The following is a 21,574-nucleotide window of genomic DNA, read 5'->3' as shown; positions in this document are numbered from 1 at the left end:
CAGTTAGATTGCAAGTGGAAGGTAATCTGTGATCCTCACGGTAGCGATCACTTGCCGATCATAGTTTCTATCACCAACCGTGGAAGACCATCGGAAACAATCAATGTTTCGTACGATTTCACACGAAACATTGATTGGAAACGTTACGCGAGCTCGATGTCTGAGAAACTAGAAACATCACAGGAGCTTCCTCCGGAGGAAGAGTATACATTTTTGGCTGGCTTGATTCTTGACACCGCAATTCAAGCTCAGACGAAACGAGTACCTAGCGCGCAAACTAGTATGCGTTCTCCCAACCCATGGTGGGACAAAGAGTGCTCAGAGCTGAAAACGAAAAAAGCTTCAGCCTTCATCTCGTTTAGAAGGAACGGAACTCCAGATAATTATCGGAAATACGCGGCGTTAGAATTTCAAATGAAAAGTCTGATTAAAGCTAAGAAACGCGGTTACTGGCGAAGGTTTGTTGACGGATTAACGAGAGAAACAGCAATGAGCACTCTTTGGAATACGGCCCGTCGCATGCGCAATCGAAATCACGCGAACGAAAGCGAGGAATATTCTAACCGCTGGATATTTGATTTCGCTAAGAAAGTATGTCCTGATTCTGTTCCGGAACAGAAGATATCCCGCGTCACGACATTGAATACAAACGAAACACCGTTTTCGATGGTAGAGTTCTCACTTGCGCTCTTGTCGTGTAACAATAGAGCCCCGGGGTTAGACAGAATTAAATTCAACTTGTTGAAAAATCTGCCCGACTCTGCCAAAAGGCGCTTGTTGAATTTATTCAACAAGTTCCTCGAGGGTAATATTGTCCCACACGAATGGAGAGAAGTGAGAGTTATTACTATTCAAAAACCTGGAAAACCAGCCTCCGATCACAATTCGTATCGGCCGATTGCTATGCTTTCCTGTATTCGGAAATTGTTGGAGAAAATGATTCTCTTCCGTCTAGACAATTGGGTCGAAACAAATGGATTGCTTTCAGGTACACAATTTGGGTTCCGCAGGGGCAAAGGAACGAACGATTGTCTAGCGTTGCTCTCAACAGAAATTCAAATGGCATTTGCTCGTAAAGAACAAATGGCATCAGTTTTCCTCGACATCAAGGGGGCATTCGATTCAGTTTCCATTAACGTTCTATCTGAGAAGTTGCATCAGCATGGTCTTTCACCAGTTTTGAACAACTTTTTATATAATCTATTGTCCGAGAAACACATGCATTTTGAGCATGGTGATTTGACGACAAAGCGATTCAGTTACATGGGTCTTCCTCAGGGCTCATGCTTAAGCCCCCTTTTATACAACTTTTACGTAAATAACATTGATGAATGTATCAACACATCTTGCACGCTAAGACAACTTGCCGACGACAGTGTTGTGTCTATTATAGGACCCAAAGCTGCCGATCTCCAAGGACCATTGCAAGATACCCTCGACAACTTGTCGACATGGGCTTTTCAAATGGGTATCGAGTTCTCTACGGAGAAAACTGAGCTGGTTGTATTTTCAAGGAAGCGAGAACCTGCGCAACTACAGCTTCAACTAGGGGGTGAAACCATAGCTCAGGTTTTCACATTTAAATATCTCGGGGTCTGGTTCGATTCCAAAGGTACCTGGGGATGTCACATTAGGTATTTGAAACGAAAATGCCTACAGAGAATCAATTTCCTTCGTACAATAACCGGAACTTGGTGGGGCTCTCACCCAGGAGACCTGATCAGGTTGTACAAAACGACGATATTGTCAGTAATGGAATATGGATGTTTCTGTTTCCGCTCCGCTACGAATATTCATTTCATTAAACTGGAAAGAATTCAGTATCGTTGTTTACGTATTGCCTTGGGTTGCATGCAATCAACCCATACGATGAGTCTTGAAGTGCTGGCGGGCGTCTTACCGTTGAAAAACAGGTTCTGGGATCTCTCATATCGACTGCTAATCCGATGCGACATTTTGAATCCGATGGTGATAGAAAACTTTGAAAAGCTCGTCGAGCTTAATTCACAAACCCGTTTTATGTCCTTGTATTTTGACTACATGGCTCAGAATATAAATCCTTCTTCGTTTGTTCCCAATCGTGTTCATTTTGTGGATACTAATTCTACTGTGCTTTTCGACACATCCATGAAAGAAGAAATTTGTGGAATCCCGGATCCTGTACGCCCTCAAGAGATCCCAAAAATTTTTAATAATAAATTTAAAGAAGTCGACTGTAATAAAATGTTTTACACTGACGGATCATATCTAGACGGGTCCACTGGCTTCGGTATATTCAATGTAAATTTCACCGCTTCCTATAAACTCAGTGATCCAGCTTCAGTTTACGTCGCAGAACTAGCTGCAATTCAGTATACCCTTGAGATCATTGACACTCTGCCCACAGATCACTACTTCATTGTATCGGACAGTCTCAGTTCCATTGAGGCTCTCCGTTCAGTGAAGCCTGGAAAGCACTCACCGTATTTCCTGGGGAAAATACGGGAACAATTGAGTGCTTTATCTGCAAAATCATACCAGATTACCTTGGTTTGGGTCCCCTCACATTGTTCCATACGGGGCAATGAGAGGGCGGACTCGTTAGCCAAGGTGGGCGCACTAGAAGGTGATATCTATGAAAGACCAATCTGCTTCAATGAATTTTTCAGTTGCTGTCGTCAGAAAACTCTAGCTAGCTGGCAGAATACATGGAATAGTGGAACTCTGGGACGATGGTTACACTCAATAATCCCACAGGTATCGACGAAAGCTTGGTTCCGGGGGTTAGACGTGAGCCGAGACTTTATTCGTGTAATGTCAAGGCTCATGTCTAATCATTATATGTTCAGCGCGCATCTCCGTCGTGTGGGGCTCGCTGAGAGTGGTGTCTGCGTTTGCGGTGAGGGTTATCATGACATCGAACATGTTGTTTGGACATGTGTCGAGTATTGTGATGCCAGGTCCCAACTCATAGGTTCCCTTCGGGCCCGAGGTATACCACCCTTCGTACCAGTCCGCGACGTCTTGGCAACTCGAAATCTTCCTTATATGACTCTCATCTATAACTTCTTGAAAACTATCAATGCTCAAATTTAGTGCTCTCCCTATCTCTTTCTCGTCTACAGCTCTACCGCACTCTTCTTTACGTTGCTGGAAGTATGGCCTGTGTAAACGATGCTTCGGAGCATGCACCTGCCTTGAACTGACTGAGTTGCTGGAAGCTACCCAAAAACGTCACATCAACGTCAGAACACACCAACGAAGCATCCCAATCCAGAATAATCTCTTCATTGCTACAAGCTGAAAAACATGAAGATTCATCGAACGCAAAATGTGTCTAAAAGATGTATGCCACAAACCAATGATGTATTCAAATTTCAATTCAATACTGTGTAGGTCCCACCCTCCCTATGTCCCCTTACTAACTGGGGAGTATGCCGCCCCGTAATACGGCATCCCTTTCTCTCTCCCTAACAACAAGACAATCGGCCACGTTAAGCTAAAGCAAATGAGCCTAATAAAAATTTTGTTTGAAAAAAAAAAAAAAAAGTATTTCACTTAGCAGGACAACTTCGAGAATTTTTTTCGGCCTTCCCTTCACGAAACATTTCCGAGCAACGCCGGGTGATTCAGCTAGTATAAACTACAAATTTAGAACATGTTCTCCGTTCTCCACGAATCGGAGTAAGGAAGGTATCTTCGATCACCTTGCAAAATCTATAGCATCATTATGAAGTCTTGTAATGTAATGAAATGTACACAGAAAAAATTATGAATTTTACAGGTGACATAATTCTAAAAACTTCATAACTACTTAACTTTTCAAATGGCGCAATATTCCACTCGTACAGAATTTTACAGGCTCCGAACATCATTTGCTCTCGGCTACCAAGTGCTGCTGTATGGACTTATATGTATCTATTATTCATAAAGCAGATATGGGATTCGGTGGTTCAGTCGATTAAATGACGTTCTTGGTTCAAGTCTTTTTTTTTTCTTATTTCATTTGATTTCAAGCCATATAATTTTCAACAATCGTAACAACCATGTAACAATTTTACATGTTCTTGAATACATACAAATTTGTGTGAAATACGAGGCTCCATTTATGTGAATCTTATAACATGTAAATCACTTGATTTATTATTTATTTATATATGGAATATAGTAATATGATCTCGGGCAGTCGTCATTTTTATTTGAATGCTCAATAATGACACTTCCAAATGGAAAAGTACTGTCTATTAAAAATGTGAGTATAATTCTCGATCGCGAGCTTATAAACGTATATAACAGATTGAGATTTTGGGCACTCAAATTTCTGTATTTCTGGAACCAGAAGCCGGATTCGGATGAAATTTTTCATTTGGATCCATCCTATCATCATAAAAATCATCTCAGGTAAATCTAGGTGTGTTCGGTTTTGGAATTTTTGACCGCTACTTCCGGAACTGAAAACCGTCAAAGTTTATATAATAACCAGCTAAAATAACCTTGAAATTGAAACAGTTTTGACCCAAGTAAAGTAAATTTCTCTATTTTTGTTGCATCGTTACTTCTAATGACTATTTAAAATGTTCAACGCACATCACTCTGTACCTAGAAATTGGATCTCGATTAAATCAAATATCGTATGAAATAATACCACCTTTCATTTGAATTATATTCGTAAAATAGGCCAAGCAATATCTGAGAAATTTATTTCAATGTTTTTGACCGTTTTTTCCTGTGCTTCCGAAATTGGTGAAGTCAACTGACTCCTCCCGAAATAAAGTTCTAGGTACGGGCTTGTAAATCAAAATTCAGAATTAGTGTAAATCTGTGTCATTTCTCTTGAACAGTGGTTTAAACATGCTAGAAATTTTTATCCCTTTTAACTTAAATAATAAACCCGCTTTAATGTTAGCAATAAACAGATTCGGATAAATTAAATTACATAGCAAACATACAGAAACAATAAATAACGTTACGTTCTTGCGAGGCGAATTTCTAGTGATGTGTGTGTGTGTCATATACTTTTGAAAAAGATGATTGGGTTATATGACTCTAACAATAATTTACAATAACTTTTCTGATTTATCTAAAACTCAACAAGGACATCATATTACCAAGATATCCAGCTCTCACATTTAACGAACAAATCATTGGCAACCTCCTTTTTTGCGAGCACGGCGCCCTCCGCATCGAATCTCGTACATAGAAGTAGGGGAGAGAAATGTAAAATTTGTGCGCGCCAAAATAGCAGTACTGCGCACCCACACAATTGACATGATATGATGAGTGTGATGCCGTGCGATGGCGTTACTGAACTGAAGATCGATTTCGCTCCAAGCTGACAGTTTTAGTAAAAATTTACAAAAAAAAAACAGAAAATACTTTATGTGATTCATCACCGTTTTGATATAAATCAATATTCCATTGAGCATTGAATATTGCAACAAACCTTATTGAAAATAGGATTTGAATTTCAATAATTTTTTCTTCTCTTTTAGTAATAAGTTTTAAATATATTACTTTAAAAGATACGGTAGATTTTGCTAATGGCGATCATAATTTTGTTCTTATAACTGATGATTCTCAATAAAAATTGTGGTAAATCCTGTAGCTCCCAACAAAACTGCAATGAGATAAGTTATCAATTTACTAGTAGTGTAACTATATATTTTGACATCGAAATTCCGCTGTTTATTTACTTTCGTGGAAAACGCAGTATGGCCTCGATCATAAAGTGCCGGGTGAACGGGATCCGCACCTTTCACTATCAACACCAATAAACTAAACGATCCTCTTCAGGGTATGCAAAATTCTTAAAGAATTATTTTCGAAAAAAAAAACTTTTGCATATACACAAATAAGTTTATATGGAATACAAAAAAAAATGTGTACCTAAATATTCAGTACAAATAGGGCTGTTGTTCAAATAGTCATTTCATTAGTAGAGTCACCAAGTCACCGATTATACGACTTTCAATCAACGACTTGTTATAAAATCAGATAAAATATCTTTGCTTCGGTTCTAAGAAGCAATATCGCAAAAAAAGTTCGGAAATTGTTCAATAATGCTGTTAAAGCTTCGCGAAAACTCAAAGCGAATGCTCTTGATTTCATCTTACTCTTGAAGTCAATCTATCGAGCAGAGACAACAGATCTCACTCTAATTATTGGTTTTCGTATATGAGTTGACTACTGGAGCTGAGATGAATGGTTACGTTGAAAACTACGTTTTGACAATAATTGTTCAGTCCTACGTCAACCCAATTGGGCTGTCCCATGTAGTGTTTTGTTCTTTTCCAAGAATTTTGATATCTAGGTTGAAATATGGATTTTGGGATGGAATTGAAAAAAAACTTAACTAACTAGGAAATATAAACAGTTTTATGGTATACTTTCCACTACAAACATGGTTTTAATGTAAATGTTTTGAGAACGACTTCGAAGTTATGCACGTGCCTTACGGAAACTACCTAGAGCTTCTTTACTTAAATTTAGGTTATTGAACGGACCCCCCAATTGGGTGGAATGTACTTAAAGTTAGTTTATTTTGGTGTTCCGTGTATGTCTAGCAGTGGGTAGGATACCCACTCGGAAATGCCCGAGTACAACTACCAACCACAACCACATTGTTTGCCTGGCCTGGTAGTGGCTAAAACGAGTTATTCCTCTTATTTTCTGTCTGATAAACCGTAAAACTTTTTCGTTGGGTGACAAGGCTTGTTCGTGGCAAAATCTAGACAAGCTTAAATAGGTGAATTTCTTCGCAGACTGATGAATATTTAAAATATAAAACAATCATCACTATTTTCAAATTTTATGATTGAATTTACGATGTCATTTTTTTTTGTAGTTGAACTCAATGCGATTCAAAATCGAAAAGAAAAGTTTCGAAAAATATCAGATGATGTTCCAAACAACATCAAGTATTCATGCAGTAGAATTAGTGACCCTAAAATTGACAAATACACCTATTCTGGAATTACTGATGTGCGCTCATGATATATTCGAGAAATACAAACCAACAAATTCTACAGAAATTACACTCGCTTTTGAAAGTGATTGGTTTGAATTTGTCAAGAAAGTTATTTAACCGAACCGAGCATATTTGTATGATGAATTATGCTTCAATGGCTCTTTGATGACTCAAAAGATCAGGAAATTATCAACATTAGAAATCGGATCTAAACTATCAACACTATATACTTTGAATAAACTTCTGAAAAACTTTATAAAAATACATTCATTCTAGTTGTATGCTGCTCGAATTCGTATGCTGCTCGAATTTTCGAACTCTTTTATAAGCGAAAAACAATCTCAAATTTGTGGTCAGCAGTTTCACATCCTTGGTGATGCTGCATATTCCCTGAGCGAGTATCTTTTAGTTCCATTCAAAGATTATGAAAATCTAAGTGCTTTTCAGAAAATTACAATTTAAGACGAGAAGACTAGTGTTTGTTGTCTGATGAACAGAGAAGATGTTTGAATATACGGTACCGGCCGTGAGGCGGCTAGGATTTAGACCATTGTTCGATGTTCGCTCTACTCGGTGCTGTTGTAGAACTGTATCTATCACAGCACAGGGTGGCGGAAATGGTAAAACGCGTATGCACGGATTGCATAAGAATGCAGGTTCGAGTACTGCCTTTGAGTGTATCTTTTTCGCAAAAATCATCTTTTCTGTGAATTTCTCATTCATTCGGCTTCTTCGATATATGTTTTCTTTCAGTCATTGCAAAACTGAACTTAGCTATAGTAACTTTACGTCAAACCAACTAAAAATTAACAAATCGCTTTAATTTAAAACTTACTCAAATATCATGTCACTGTATCAAATTCTTTCGATTTGAAAATCCAGCTGGTATTTACAATATTTACTATGGCATTAGTAATAATAAGTTTTAGTTTGTCATCTAATTTGGTCAATTTTAGAGAGTAGAACTGAAGCATTTCAGCTGGTTAAATTTTTCAAAAATCTTTCTCTTTCAGCGCTATATTTTTCTGTAACAAAACAATTTATGCTTGTTGAATTTCCATTTTCTCTTTGTGTCTTCTTTGTTTTGATTCCAGTTGCACGCGGTGCATTTTTTCTTTTTTTTATTAATTCACTGACGAATGAGGACTTAGAGCCATGTCCGCTTCATTATGTTGATCCTTTGAAAGAAGTTGATTTCTGTACTTGTGGGGACGCTTGGCAGGTTTCTGGAGCCGGTTTTTTCCTTACGATTCGATGCTGACTTAGATTCACATCTGGAACGACAGAATCGTCTGCTCGGATAATCGCTGCCTTTTCAGAATCAAAAGGGTCGATGGATCGCTGAGTTCCGCTGGTTCGATTATTGGATGTTGTGTTTTTTGTTCTTTTGAGAACCGTTCTCAGCTTGTGAACCATTGTAATTGGAATTGAACATTCTGTTCTCTTCAGCCGCCAGAGCAGAACACATTTTCTTTCTTTTTTCGATATTGTCTCATCGGTCCTACGTTCGATAACGCATTGCTATATGCTTCCAGCACGTAATTGGTGGCTCCATCGTTTCACGAACAGTTTGTTATTCCTGTGAGAGATTGGAGGGAGATTTCAGTGTTTGGTATCCCGAAATTTTCCATATCTTCATCATCGTTAGAATCAGTATGTGATGGAATTTACCTTATTTTTATCTCGTTTTATGTTGTATGAAAACGTTTTCGTTTTCAACCAACAACTCGTTAGGTGACTTTTAGATAAGTTCGTATTCGTCTAGATTAATTTGAGCCATTTCAATTTTTCTAGCGCATGAATACAACTAAAAGGTATATTATGTCAAACATGTAAAATATCGAAGCAGCAGTATCGTAGCACATCCAAACGAAATCTCGAGTGCTCAAACTTGTTTTATTGGTCAAGTTTCGGTGCAAAAAACTGGCTCAGAGCGAATAGAATCAATGAAAGGCCTGCAATACTTCAACTGTTTGTTTATTTTTTGACCCCCTTGACTACGGTAGATAAAGGAACAGAGTTGCAGGTAACTTGGAGTAGAAATAATGTTTGCGATAAAAATTATGAAAATGTATTCATTATTTTCGGAAAATATGAAGCTTCTAATGGTGTTGTAAGAAAGCAGTTAGGAATGAAAAATGAATCCATTCTGAGTACTTCTGAAAGTTTTTCTTTTTTTTCATTAGCTATGGCAGCACTGTCAATATAAAAGGTAGCATTATCAATGCTAAACCACGTCGCGATATTTAATATTAAATAATATTGCAAAATTGAAAAGCACAACTGTGAGTTTTTCAAAAATTTCCTTGTAACTTTTTTGAGAACAGAAGATATGTTAGACTAAAATTATCTAGGTTGCCTAAGCCGAAACGTTAGGAAAATCGTTTTGAAATGTTGAAAAGAAAATCGGATATGCAACTGCTCAAATTTAACATTGTACAGTAATCAGAAAAAAACGGATTTGGAACATAACCCGGTTGGATTTTTTGAATAGGTTTCGCATGCAGTTATATCAGGCGCGTATACAGGGGGGTTGTTTTAGGGGTTCAAACCCCCTCCGAAACTCAAAAAAGTATGATATTATGTAAACTCTTTTTTTTTCAAATAAGTAAAAAATAAAATGAATAATTTTCAACAAACGACTCCACAATAAAAAAATTTCAAATAATTATATAAAAAGTTCCATTTGTATGGAAATTGATCAACATGTTCTGAAACACCCCCCGAAATTTTTTTCTGGGTACGCGCCTGAGTTATATAAATGATTTTCAAATGTGTTACAAAAACCGGTGAACTTATTTATCTATCATATCAGAAAAAATAACTGTTCAGTGACAATTGGGAAAATTTCAACATGTTGCAATTGCTACATCCAATAAGAAACCTTCAATGAAGGTGAGCAATACTTTTGCACAAATTATTGTTTAGCGGTTTGGTAAGCGGTTTGTACTTATGATGTCTATTTTTTACGTTTCGTCTTCAGTGCATATCAGTTATTAACAGCCAGTATGTCGTAAACTTATTTAGGATCGGGACTTCATCAGTAAAGGTACTGCATTTCGGTACAACCTAAGTGTTTCAACAGAAATAACTTCACGAGTGCTCAGGGCTTTATATTGAACTGTTGAGTTGACGTGACAGTTCGGCATGAACTGCTATGCACTGATGAGTCGAAGACAAAACGTAAAAATGAAAAACATTTTTCAGAGTTGATATTTTATCGAAAACGCAGGTCCACATGATTATTGTTGTTCTATTTATAGAGATTTTACCTTAAGGTCAGAAAACCTAAACCTTTGCGTAGATAAATCTGTTTAGAGGACTACTGATTTGTTTACATCCGTTGCATCAGAAAATCACTGAAAGATGGCTTCGAAGGTGGGCGGAATCTCAGTCCTCTTATGTGGCTTGCTTCGATGGTCACCTTAACTTTTATAAAATTGCGTTTTTAATTTTTTTTATTGTCTGGAAAAATGTACGGAAACTTTCAATCGACACTGTATTTGTTATTTCCAATAAGGAAGCCGAAGTGTAATCATTATTTAACTCTACTTTTTCGGGCTAAAGTTGATACAATTTTAATCACAAAATGCAATCTATGCACTTGAACTAGTATAATTTTTTTGACGTGAATCTTACTTTACTAAAGGGTGCCTTTTCAAAATTTATCACTTGGGAGAGTGATAAGTTTTAGATCGTTAATATCTCTTGTTTTATTTAACGTAACAACAAAACAATTTTTCACGTCATTGGAGATATCATTGGTGATAGAATTTTCAGTAGTATGAAATATCCACAAATAACTCGCAATTGAAAGTTTTTCAAAATGGTGGATAAGTAAAGTAGGTATTAATTTGATGCTACATTCATTCTAGCCTGCGAAGCTTACTCGTTCCGCTCTGACCAGACTCCAGGTTCATAGTCTAAGTCTAGAGTTCAGTTCTGAAATTCAGTTTTAAAATCCAGTTTTGCAAATTCCCCAACGAAAATTCAGTTCTTAAATCCTCGATCAGAATTCTGTTTCTGAGCCCAACAACAGAATCGTGTTCCAGAATTCGGGAACAGAAATCGAATTTCTGAAATTGATTCTTGATATTTTGGTACCGAAATCTGGAGCTGAGATCAGGATCTTTAATCTAGACGTGGACTCTGGAACTGAATTTCGGAAATGAATTCTGGAACTATAATATATTCCTGAATGGAATTTAGATCTAGAACTCAATTTCAGAATCCAGGTTCACCTGAGTGCTGGATCTGAATTTTTGGTACTTCAGACTTAGATCGAACATTTAATTGTATTATCACAATTCAGTTCTTAAATGCATTCCAGAATTCTGGTTCAAAGTTCAGTTTCAGAGTGCAGGTTTAGAATTTGATTCCAAAATTTAGTTCCACATTCCTGAAGGTGTAACTGAGTTTAGGAACTTGATGCTGGATCCGAATTTGAAAACTGCATTATGGACCGAAATTGTGTAACTAAAACTCAGCTACAAATTAGAATCTAGGTCCAGAGTACAGTGCGAACCAAAATCCTGGTCTCGAATTCAGTTCAATTTCAACAATTTAGATCCAGAATTAAGTTTCCGAGGTCTGGTTCAAATTTCAGTTCCACACTCTTAAAAAATCATACGGAGTTCCGGAAAACAAATTACCGAATATAACCAGTAATACGAAAAACACCGAAAGGTCGGCGATTTTTTTTAAAAACGTTTATCGACTTAACGAATTCTGTAAACTTCATTACCGAACTAGTCGGTATTGGAACATATAACTGAAATCTGTAATCATATCTACCGGAAGTGTTGTACTTGAAAAAATATTTTATTTTCCCGGGGAAAAAGTTCTTAGTCTCAGTGTAAAGTCTATTAAAGTGCGTAAATTAAAAATTGTGCGCATTAAAATGGATGACATCATTCAACGCATGAAAGATCAGGAGTTATACTATCTAAGTTAGTTATGTATGAAACTACATATATAAATAAGTCTGTATTATTTATTTTACAGGTAGAAGACGAATTAACACATGAAGAATTTCTCCCAAACTGTTTGTACGAGGCTCCTTTTTGCAGGATTCAAACGATTGCCCAATATGTATTGTAATGTACAGAATTCCTGTTCTGCTAGAGTTGAGATCAGCCTTCAAAATATTGATGGAAACATACATTGTTTTCAATATTCCACCGGCGCCATCCGATGAACAATTTTCTTTTTTTATTCAAAGTGTTGTACTGGAAATAGGTGCACTTGGCACCACTGGAACAAAGTTTTTACATGGATTTCATAATTAAGCGCTAAGGCTTACTGATTTTGTTATTGATTTGAGAAGCATTTACAAAAACAATAAAGATTTTTTTAAATCAGTTTAAAAAATCATGTTTACAGCTTCGTTTTTTTTCGAACTGCAGATTTAACTGTGTTATTTACAGAGCATTTCGGTACATTTGACGTTTAATATGACACTTACTTTTACTGAAATGATCGATAATCATGGCTGCTTTGCTATTTTCGGATTACAAATTAATTCGGTTTTCGTACCGAAATTATTACCGAACGTTCAGCTGTTGAAATTTCGGTAAAAAAGTACCGAGTTCTGTAATATTTTTTAAGTGTGCAGGATCTAGCATCAAAATTGAGTTTCAGAATCCCGATCCGAAACTCACCTTCGATATTCAGTTCCAACATTCAAGTTCAGAATTCAGCTTCCAATTTAATTTCCAAAGTCAAGATCCAGAATTCAGTTCTAACACTGGACTCCAAAATTCGGTTTCATAATTCCGATTTCTTAAACTAAAAAACAACATTACCCAACCGCCGTCTCAGCTCAGTGCATCCTCAATTTGTAATCATATGTAATTTTTTGCTGAATTCTCTATTTACAACTGTAATGAATTTCATTAAGGTCCTGAGGCCAGTGTGTTTTAGGGTGATTTAGAAGGCTATTTTCACGCTTCAAATCTGATTTTCTCAAAAACGGTGACGAATATAAAAAAAACCAACTGACAATCTCTTTGAAAATTAGTTTAGATAATTCTGTGGAAATTCCAGAATGATTCATTGACTTTAGCGGTCGGGAAAGTCTTTTTTTCTGAAGGAAGAATTGCATAGCTGAAAACGCCGTTTTTCGACTAGTTCATTGAATATCTCGCCTTCAAAAGCATGGACCAAAAATCTATCCTGACAATGTCTAGATACTTTAATTTAGATGCGATTAGTGCATAAAAACATATATGTTGTTGCGATAAAAATGAAGTGAATGTTATTTTTGTGAAGGTAAGTCGATTTCTATGGCGGCGCCATTTTTTCTGCTCCAGTTTCCCGGTAACGTAACGAAACATGAGAGAGAAATAAAATCGGCTCAGCAAGGCTACCAAACAAGCGGTAGTTTTATTGGATGCAGACACATTTTATGCAAACTTGTAACCGAAAATATCGAAACTTTTCTGGTCAGCCGGTCCATCGAGAGTCATTTTGCACATATGCGAGAGAGCATGGAGAGAAATGTAATACGTAGAGAGAGACATGTGGTTATACGCGACCTACTGTCCTCAGCCCTTAAAACTAGTTAGACAAATAATAGCTTTAGATAGAATATAATAAAACTTTGAACAAACTTTGAATTCAAACTTTGAAATTTTGTGTTTTTCCACATGAGATTTATGTCATTTATGTATTCTTTTTATCAATTTTAGGTGAATTTTAGCAAAAAACGTCGCAATCGGATGCGTAACGACGAGGCGGCCATTATAGCGCTGTCGCGATCTCGATCTCAGAATTTATCATCCCTGCCGCTGGCCGATCAGGATGCAGTCGTAGTGTACGACGAACGGACTGCACTGTGAATCCTCTTCGTTGCGGAGGACGTCTGGACCGGTGCAAACCAACAAGTTTATTATATCCTTACGCATTGGATGTGTTTTTTTTATTGGTAGAGAAATGTTGAGACTATGCTACCCGAAGTAGAAGAAGCTAGACATAAATTTGGGATCCTTCTTCCACAAGCTCTATTTAGTCCGAGGGGTACTGAACTTTTTACTAGTTATTTACACAGTTCGATGCATGTGGAAGGACAAATGTGCATTTTGCATTTACTATCGTATCTAACAATAATCACGCTAGCAGACTAATCGTTCGTAAATGTTGAAACAAAGTTCGAGTAACGCGAAGAATCGCCACTTCTTTCGAACGGACAACAGTGGTGATCCTCATCTCAAAACAAAAAAAAAAAAATAGAAGCAGTCTTCTCCACAAACAATATCAAGCTTAATCGTTAGTCGTTGAAAGCCCCGATGGTGTAAAGCCAACCCGAAAGTATCGTAAAATCGAGAGAAAGTAAATGTTATTTATAACGGCAAATCACATATTTCGACAACGGAAGATAAAAGAAAACACATTTACAAAGACTGATAGATTTCCTCTGTGAAGAACCATAAATCATACTATCATTACGAAACGGAGAAACTAACTTTTCACATTTGAACTAAACAGAACACAAGCGCTAACCGTAGAGGCGATAAACATTTTTATTACAATCTCAAGAAAAAAAAACTTTTTAAACCCATAGGCTTAATCTCCCGTCAAAACTACCGATACAGCAGCGATAGAGAATATCATATATATCATTTCCTACCGGAACCGTTCAATGTTGAAGCTACATAAATTTCGTGCTAGAATTGTAAATCTAGGAAGCGTAAAACGTTTTTAGTGAAATTCGAATCATTAAACTATTTAGACCATTTCCTTTAGTGAGAATTAGCGAGTCAGATAGACATGTATACCGTTATCATTTCGTTTTGCCATACGCGTTGAGTTGTAAAATTTTAGAGTGAAATGATCATTTTTTAAACGAACGCGAAAAATTTACACATTGTGTGGATTGGCTAAGGCAGGAACTAGAATGCTGTTCACGTTTGTTCATGACGCATGAACACAAAAAAGCAGAGAATTATTTTGCCAAGCAAACGAGGAACGGAAAGTTTTATTTGTTGAAATAGAAATGTTGAAGTATTGTAAAAGTATTGACCCCTAGCCATCATTACTGCAAGATTTGGGCTAAACTCGAAGAAGGGTAGTGTTATTTGTGAATGAACTTGGAAAAGAGGATAAGAAAATAAAATCCGAAGTGAATTGAGACAGTCCGTCTAATTGGTTAAAAACATACCGAAAACACAAATATACTTACGTTTGTCGATCCAGATAAAAGTTAGAAGAAGAAAAACGAGTCATGAGTACTGCTGCGTTCTCGATTGAATATAGATTTCTTTTTCACAATTTAGGAGAGCAATTCCAGAAATGGCAATTCCAGATCTGCTAATCATCAGGCTCGACCTTCTCCGATTTGGATGAAACTTTGCACATGGCTTCAGTATGGCAAACCATAAGTTTTGAACCGATGGAGATGTCAATCCGACTCACGACTGATTTTTAAAAAGGACGTATGTATTTTTGTATTTCACAAAAATTGCCTTTTTCAAATCGTTGTAACTCGGAAACCGTTAATTGTACAAAAATGGCGTTCAGGAAGAAGTTGTAGGGAGTCTAAAAAAATATACACTGAAAAATTTTTTTTAGTTTTTTTCTCAATAATTACAAAATAATCCGAAAAAGTTGAATAAAAAAAATCAGATTTTTAATTTTGTTTTGATAATTTTTATTTTAACGCTGTTATTAAAACCTACAGATTGATGGCTATCCCATCCGTGCCTAAAAAATGAAGAAGTTACAGCTAAAACAATTTACAGATATATTCGAAATTTCAAGTTCTCGTTGAAAGATAATCATTTAAACAGTAGAACTAACGTAACTACGTCAAAACGAATAAACATAGAATCAAAGAGGTGTGCCAGTTGACTACCTACTGTTTACAACCAACGTACGTACCGGCGAATTGCTTACCTAAAATCTACCCGTTTTACATATAAATAGCTATGTATTGTAGATTTACCTCACCTAACAGCTATAGGCCTGGGGTGTCCTTTACTGTATCAAGTATACGTCTCCACAAAAGTCGGTCCATGGCTGCTCGTCGCCAGCCACTCAAGGCACGGATGCTTCTGAGATCATCCTCAACTTGATCGATCCACCTTGCTCGCTGCGCTTCTCTTCTTCTTGTACCAGTCGGATTAGATTCAAGAACTATTTTCACTGGGCTGTCGTCCGACATTCTTATGACATGCCCAGCCCATCGTAGACGTCCGATTTTAGCTGTCCGTACGATGGGTGGTTCTCCTAGCAGCTGTTGCAATTCGTGATTCATACGCCGTCTCCACGTTCCGTCTTCCATCTGCACTCCGCCATAGATGGTCCTCAGTACCTTTCTTTCGAAAACACTGAGGGCGCGTTGGTCCTCTGCCAACATAGTCCAGGCCTCGTGGCCATAGAGAAAAACCGGTCTAATTAGCGTTTTGTAGATGGTCAATTTCGTGCGGTGGCGTACTTTTCTCGATCGGAGGGTTTTTCTGAGTCCAAAATACGCACGATTCCCTGCCAAAATACGTCTATGAATTTCTCTGCTGGTGTCATTATCGGCGGTCACCAGTGAGCCCAAATACACAAACTTGTCAACCACCTCGATATCGTCACCGTCTATCAATATTCGTGGTGGGAGGCGAAGTGTTTCTTCTCTAGAGCCTCTTCCTCTCATGTATTTTGTTTTCGATGCATTTATGGCCAGTCCGATACGCCTAGCTTCAGCTTTCAGTCCGATGTAGGTTTCCGTCATCTTCTCAAGGTTACGTGTCACAATATCAATATCGTCAGCGAAGCCAAAAAGTTGTACGGACTTTCGGAAGATCGTGCCACTCGTGTCGATCCTCGCTCTTCGAATCACACCTTCCAGGGCAATATTGAACAAGATACAAGAAAGTCCATCACCTTGACGTAGCCCTCTCCGAGATTCGAAGGGACTCGAGAGCGTCCCAGATACTCAGACGCAGCACATCACTCTATCCATCGTTGCTTTGACCAATCGCGTCAGTTTATCCGGGAAACCGTATTCGTGCATGATCTGCCATAGCTGTTCTCGATCGATTGTGTCGTATGCCGCTTTGAAGTCAATGAATAGGTGATGCGTGGGTACGTTGTATTCACGATACTTCTGGAGTACTTGTCTTATCGCGAATATGTGATCCGTAGTGGTGCGGGCTCCAGTAAATCCCGCTTGGTACGGCCCTACGAATTCCTTAGCTATTGGTGATAGACGACGGCAAAGGATTTGGGAGAGTACCTTGTAGGCGGCGTTGAGCAATGTGATTGCGCGGTAATTGCAACAATTCAGCTTATCGCCCTTTTTGTAGGCGGGACATACCACTCCATCCATCTATTCCTGCGGTAGAATCTCCTCCTCCCAAATCGTAGAAATCATCCAGTGCAGCGCTCTAGCCAGTACCTCTCCTCCATGTTTGAGCAGCTCGCCTGGCAACTGGTCATTGCCCGCGGCTTTGTTGTTCCTCAGCTTGCCGATCTCCTCACTTATCTCCGTCAGATCAGGTGCTGGGAATCTGTCGTCGGCTGAGCGTGCACCCAGATTGATTCCTGTGTCGTTCTCTGTTTCCTGTGCTTCACCATTCAGATGCTCGTCATAGTACTGCTTCCACCTGTCGATCACCTCACGTTCGTTCGTGAGAAGGTTACCACTGGCATCTCTGCACATTTCGACCTGTGGCGTGTAGCCTTTACGTGAGCGGTTCACCTTTTCATAGAACTTCCGAGTGTCATTTGCACGGTACAGCTGTTCCATCGCTTCGCGATCTTGGTCTTCCGGGTGGCGCTTTTTCCTCCGGAAAACAGTGTTCTGACTGTTCCGTGCCTGTCTGTATCGTTCCTCGTTCGCCCTCGTGCGGTGTTGCAGCATCCTCGCCCTTGCTGCATTCTTCTCTTCGACCAACTGCTGACATTCGCCGTTGAACCAGTCATTTCCTCGATTCGATAACCTCGTACCTAGAACGGTTGCAGCAGTGCTACTCACGGCGAACCTTATGTTCCTCCAGCCGTCTTCAAGAGTCGCCGCGCCAAGCTGCTCTTCCGTTGGTAGCACTAGCTCCAGTTGTTGCGCGTATTCCTCTGCAGTACGAATGCTACGTAGCTGCGCGAGATTTAGTCCCGGCGTTCTTGTGCGACGAGTATTGTGCACCGTCGATAGTTTTGAGCGCATACAAACCGCGACAAGGTAGTGGTCAGAATCAATATTGGCACTGCGGTAGGTGCGGACATTGATGACGTCGGAGAAGAACGATGAGAACGTGGTCGATTTGATTTTCCGTATGTTGATCAGGTGATCTCCAGGTGGCTTTGTGGATATTTTTGCGGGGGAAGAAAGTGCTTACAACTACCATTCCTCGGGAGGCTGCAACGTTTACGCATCGTTGACCGTTGTCGTTTGTTACCGCGTGCAGGCTCTCCAGCCCGATCACGGGTCTGTACATTGCCTCCCGACCTACCTGAGCATTCATGTCGCCGATGACGAGTTTTACATCCCGCCGTGGGCAGCTGTCGTAGGTTTGTTCCAGCTGCGCGTAGAATGCTTCCTTCTCGTCATCGGGTCTCGTCTCATGTGGGCAGTGCACGTTGATGATGCTGTAATTGAAGAAACGGCCCTTGATCTTCAATCCGCACATCCTATCACTGATTGGCTGTCACCCAATCACGCGCTGGCGCATCTTGCCCAACACTACAAATTCCGTTCCTAGAACGTTGGTTGTGCCGCAGCTCTGGTAGAAGGTAGCCGCTCGATGCCCACTTTTCCACACCTTCTGTCCCGTCCAACAAAGTTCCTGCAGTGCTACGACATCGAAGCCGTGGATTTGAAGCTCATCGTGCAGCATTCGGTCGTATCCTGGGAAGCCAAGCGCTTTGCAGTTCCATGTGCCAACCAATCGTAGTCCTTATTTCGTCGCGTAGGTCTTTGCCGATTATTCCGAGTCGTATTTATATCCTGATTATTCGTAACAAGTGTTTTCCGGGCGGCTTGTTAGGCCTGCACCAACCTCCTGTCTCGCCGGAGGGCCATCGTGTCAGCACTGTTTAGAGTCCCACACTGACACAAGGACGGTATTCAGCCGCTCCTAACATGGAGAACAGACGCTGTTTCGAGCCGCCCCTACATGGAGAACAGACGCTCGGGTAGGCTCGCTCTCTGTAAAGAGAAGGCAAGCCCCCCCCTTCCCTGTCATCATACGACCAAGGTCCCACCGGGGTTGGTTACCCGATCTTTCCTATGGTTACTCGTACCCCAGCCGGCACCGTGGGGAGGTAGGGATAGGAGTTACTGGACAAGAGGGTAAGAACCACATTGGGGCCTGAATTGCGCATTGTCCAGTCATTTACCAACCATTGTGCATTGTAGAACAGATATCATTTTATAACTAATCTATTCCGAAACAGTTACATTACTACAAAATGGTTTTCCCAAAGTGTTGTAAACCTTTTCTTGGTTTTGTGTGTACCGGAAAATTTTTCCAATTAACAGAAACCATAGTTGGAAAATTAGAAGCCTGAAAAGTGCAAAGTTAAATTGAATACCACGCTATGCATTTGTGATCGCTGTTGTAGGCTGGCTTATAAGGAAAGTCATACGTCAGAAACAGAAGGGCAGTCAACAACGGAGCCACAACCATCCACATCGCAATACGATTTAGAGGAAGTACCTTCAGCAGCTTCAATCAACTCAGCATCTTCTGAAGCATCAGTCGCGGCGGAGTATTCAAGAGCACACAACATTGACCTCTTCAACAAGAGCATCGCAGGAATCAACGTGTCTCCGATATCAACGAAGAAAACCCGGAATGTGAATTATCCTCGAGAAAAATATTTGGACATTTCAAGAGGTATAAAAAAACAAATATTGGGTTCCCGGCGGATGAACAAGATCCAGAATTACTCAAAACGAAAGCAGCAGAGTTAGATGAAGTGATAACTAAAATAAAAATATCATTCACTTCATTTTTATCGCAACAACATATATGTTTTTATGCACTAATCGCATCTAAATTGAAGTATCTAGAGATTGTCAGGATAGATTTTTGATCCATGCTTTTGAAGGCGAGATATTCAATGAACAAGTCGGATGACGGCGTTTGTTGGATAATGTCGTTTCAGTTTAAGAAATTGGGATTATGAGTGAGTTTCGGATCGGGATTCTGACCGAATATACCGAATAGAATTTATGTACATATATTAAATATGTTAAAGAAAAAAAAAAGTTTCACCTTTCCTTACTAGCAATTGAAGTATCGCCCCGTTTGTTGTTATGGAACACGGAAGGCGAAACTTATGTAAACAAATGGAATGTCATTTTCGCCCTTTATAGTTCTTTGTATTACTAAGATTGAGATTTTTGTAGAATCCGAATTTTTAGGCAAAATTGTAGGATTTTGAAGCATTTATTGGTAGGAGAGAGAAACTCGATTTGTTTACTTTCGTAAGATTCGTCCTTCTTTGAAAAACAGCTGAAATGGGTTTAATAATGCACACTGTGTGAATTTCACGCTGTGAAATATTAACCGGGCGCACATTGTTTGCTTCTATAAAATAGCACAACCCTGTGTTCATTTATGGTTCGGAGATGGATTCTAATAACCGTGTGCTATATATAGTTATACATTATTTTGACATTTGTCGGCCCACAAAATTTGCCATATTTTGTTTGCGTTGTGTATATGCGAACGCCAAAAACTTTAAAATTTGGGAAGTTTTTATGAAATATCGATAAACTACTATAATTTTTCCAAAGTGTTAGTAGACCAGCAATGGTATTCTATTTCTCCAGTAATGTTGTTCAGCCGCCGGTGACCCTCTTCATGGGATTTGATAAGTATGAAAGTTAGTCATCAGTTTTGAAACCAGAAGAAACTGTCCTAATATTATTACAATGTGTTATTAAAATAAATTATGAAGTCCTGCGCCTATTCAACATTCAGTAATTGGTTTTATTATATTTTCAGACGAAGAACTCATTAAGTGGGGTTGGCCGGAGGATGTGTGGTTCCATGTGGATAAAGTTTCATCGGCGCATGTGTATTTACGATTGCAACCGATATGTTGGGCCTCAAAGCAATAAAATTTTCAATAGTTATTACAACTTGATCGGTTTCCAGGGCCAAACACTCGATGACATCCCGTCAGTTGTATTGGAAGATGCTTGCCAGCTGGTTAAGGCCAATAGTATTAACGGTAATAAAATGAACAACATCGACATCGTTTACACCATGTGGGAGAATCTCAAGAAGACCCCGGCTATGGAAGTTGGCCAGGTTTCATTCCACAAGGACAAGGAGGTTCGTAAGATGCGCGTCGAGAAACGAGTCAATGAGATCGTTAACCGACTCAACAAAACCAAACGTGAGGAACATCCAGACTTCCGAGCGGAACGGGAATGGATTCTGACCGAATATACCGAATAGAATTTATGTACATATATTAAATATGTTAAAGAAAAAAAAAAGTTTCACCTTTCCTTACTAGCAATTGAAGTATCGCCCCGTTTGTTGTTATGGAACACGGAAGGCGAAACTTATGTAAACAAATGGAATGTCATTTTCGCCCTTTATAGTTCTTTGTATTACTAAGATTGAGATTTTTGTAGAATCCGAATTTTTAGGCAAAATTGTAGGATTTTGAAGCATTTATTGGTAG

The 21,574-nt window shown here is 38.9% G+C and overlaps 2 protein-coding genes across 9 annotated transcripts in view; both read left to right on the top strand.

The window, feature by feature from the left end:
* Positions 1-15,076, top strand: part of LOC131432337 (G-box-binding factor-like) — a 96,353-nt gene extending 81,277 nt beyond the window's left edge. For all 6 annotated transcript variants that reach the window (XM_058598552.1, XM_058598548.1, XM_058598551.1 and 3 more), the window contains one exon: positions 13,636-15,076. In XM_058598552.1, the coding sequence (XP_058454535.1) occupies positions 13,636-13,785 (150 nt within the window). In that variant the 3' untranslated portion in view covers positions 13,786-15,076. The remainder of the gene's footprint in view (positions 1-13,635) is intronic.
* Positions 15,077-20,539: 5,463 nt separating this feature from the next.
* LOC131432341 (coiled-coil domain-containing protein 25-like) lies at positions 20,540-21,372 on the top strand. 3 transcript variants are annotated; one of them, XM_058598555.1, is made up of 3 exons: positions 20,540-20,761; positions 20,884-20,975; positions 21,037-21,372. In XM_058598555.1, exons 1-3 carry the CDS (start codon positions 20,689-20,691, stop codon positions 21,340-21,342), a joined length of 471 nt encoding a protein of 156 aa, XP_058454538.1. In that variant the 5' UTR covers positions 20,540-20,688; the 3' UTR covers positions 21,343-21,372. The 3 variants fall into 3 exon arrangements, with proteins under 3 accessions (XP_058454538.1, XP_058454541.1, XP_058454539.1); XM_058598558.1 differs by having other exon boundaries at positions 20,541-20,761; positions 20,884-20,979; positions 21,037-21,371; XM_058598556.1 differs by having other exon boundaries at positions 20,541-20,753; positions 20,884-21,371.
* Positions 21,373-21,574: the final 202 nt, after the last annotated feature.

The sequence above is a fragment of the Malaya genurostris genome, chromosome 2, assembly GCF_030247185.1.
Source record: "Malaya genurostris strain Urasoe2022 chromosome 2, Malgen_1.1, whole genome shotgun sequence".
NCBI classification, from domain to species: Eukaryota; Metazoa; Arthropoda; class Insecta; order Diptera; family Culicidae; genus Malaya; species Malaya genurostris.
This window is presented reverse-complemented; position numbering and strand designations above follow the sequence as displayed.

Excerpts from the sequence above, each read along its gene's own strand:
- LOC131432341 (XM_058598555.1), top strand. The coding sequence starts at position 20,689 with ATGGTATTCTATTTCTCCAGTAATGTTGTTCAGCCGCCGGTGACCCTC. Across the intron at positions 20,762-20,883 it reads GGGATTTGATAAGTATGAAA|ACGAAGAACTCATTAAGTGG; the intron begins GTTAGTCATCAG and ends TTATATTTTCAG. Across the intron at positions 20,976-21,036 it reads TGTATTTACGATTGCAACCG|GGCCAAACACTCGATGACAT; the intron begins ATATGTTGGGCC and ends ATCGGTTTCCAG.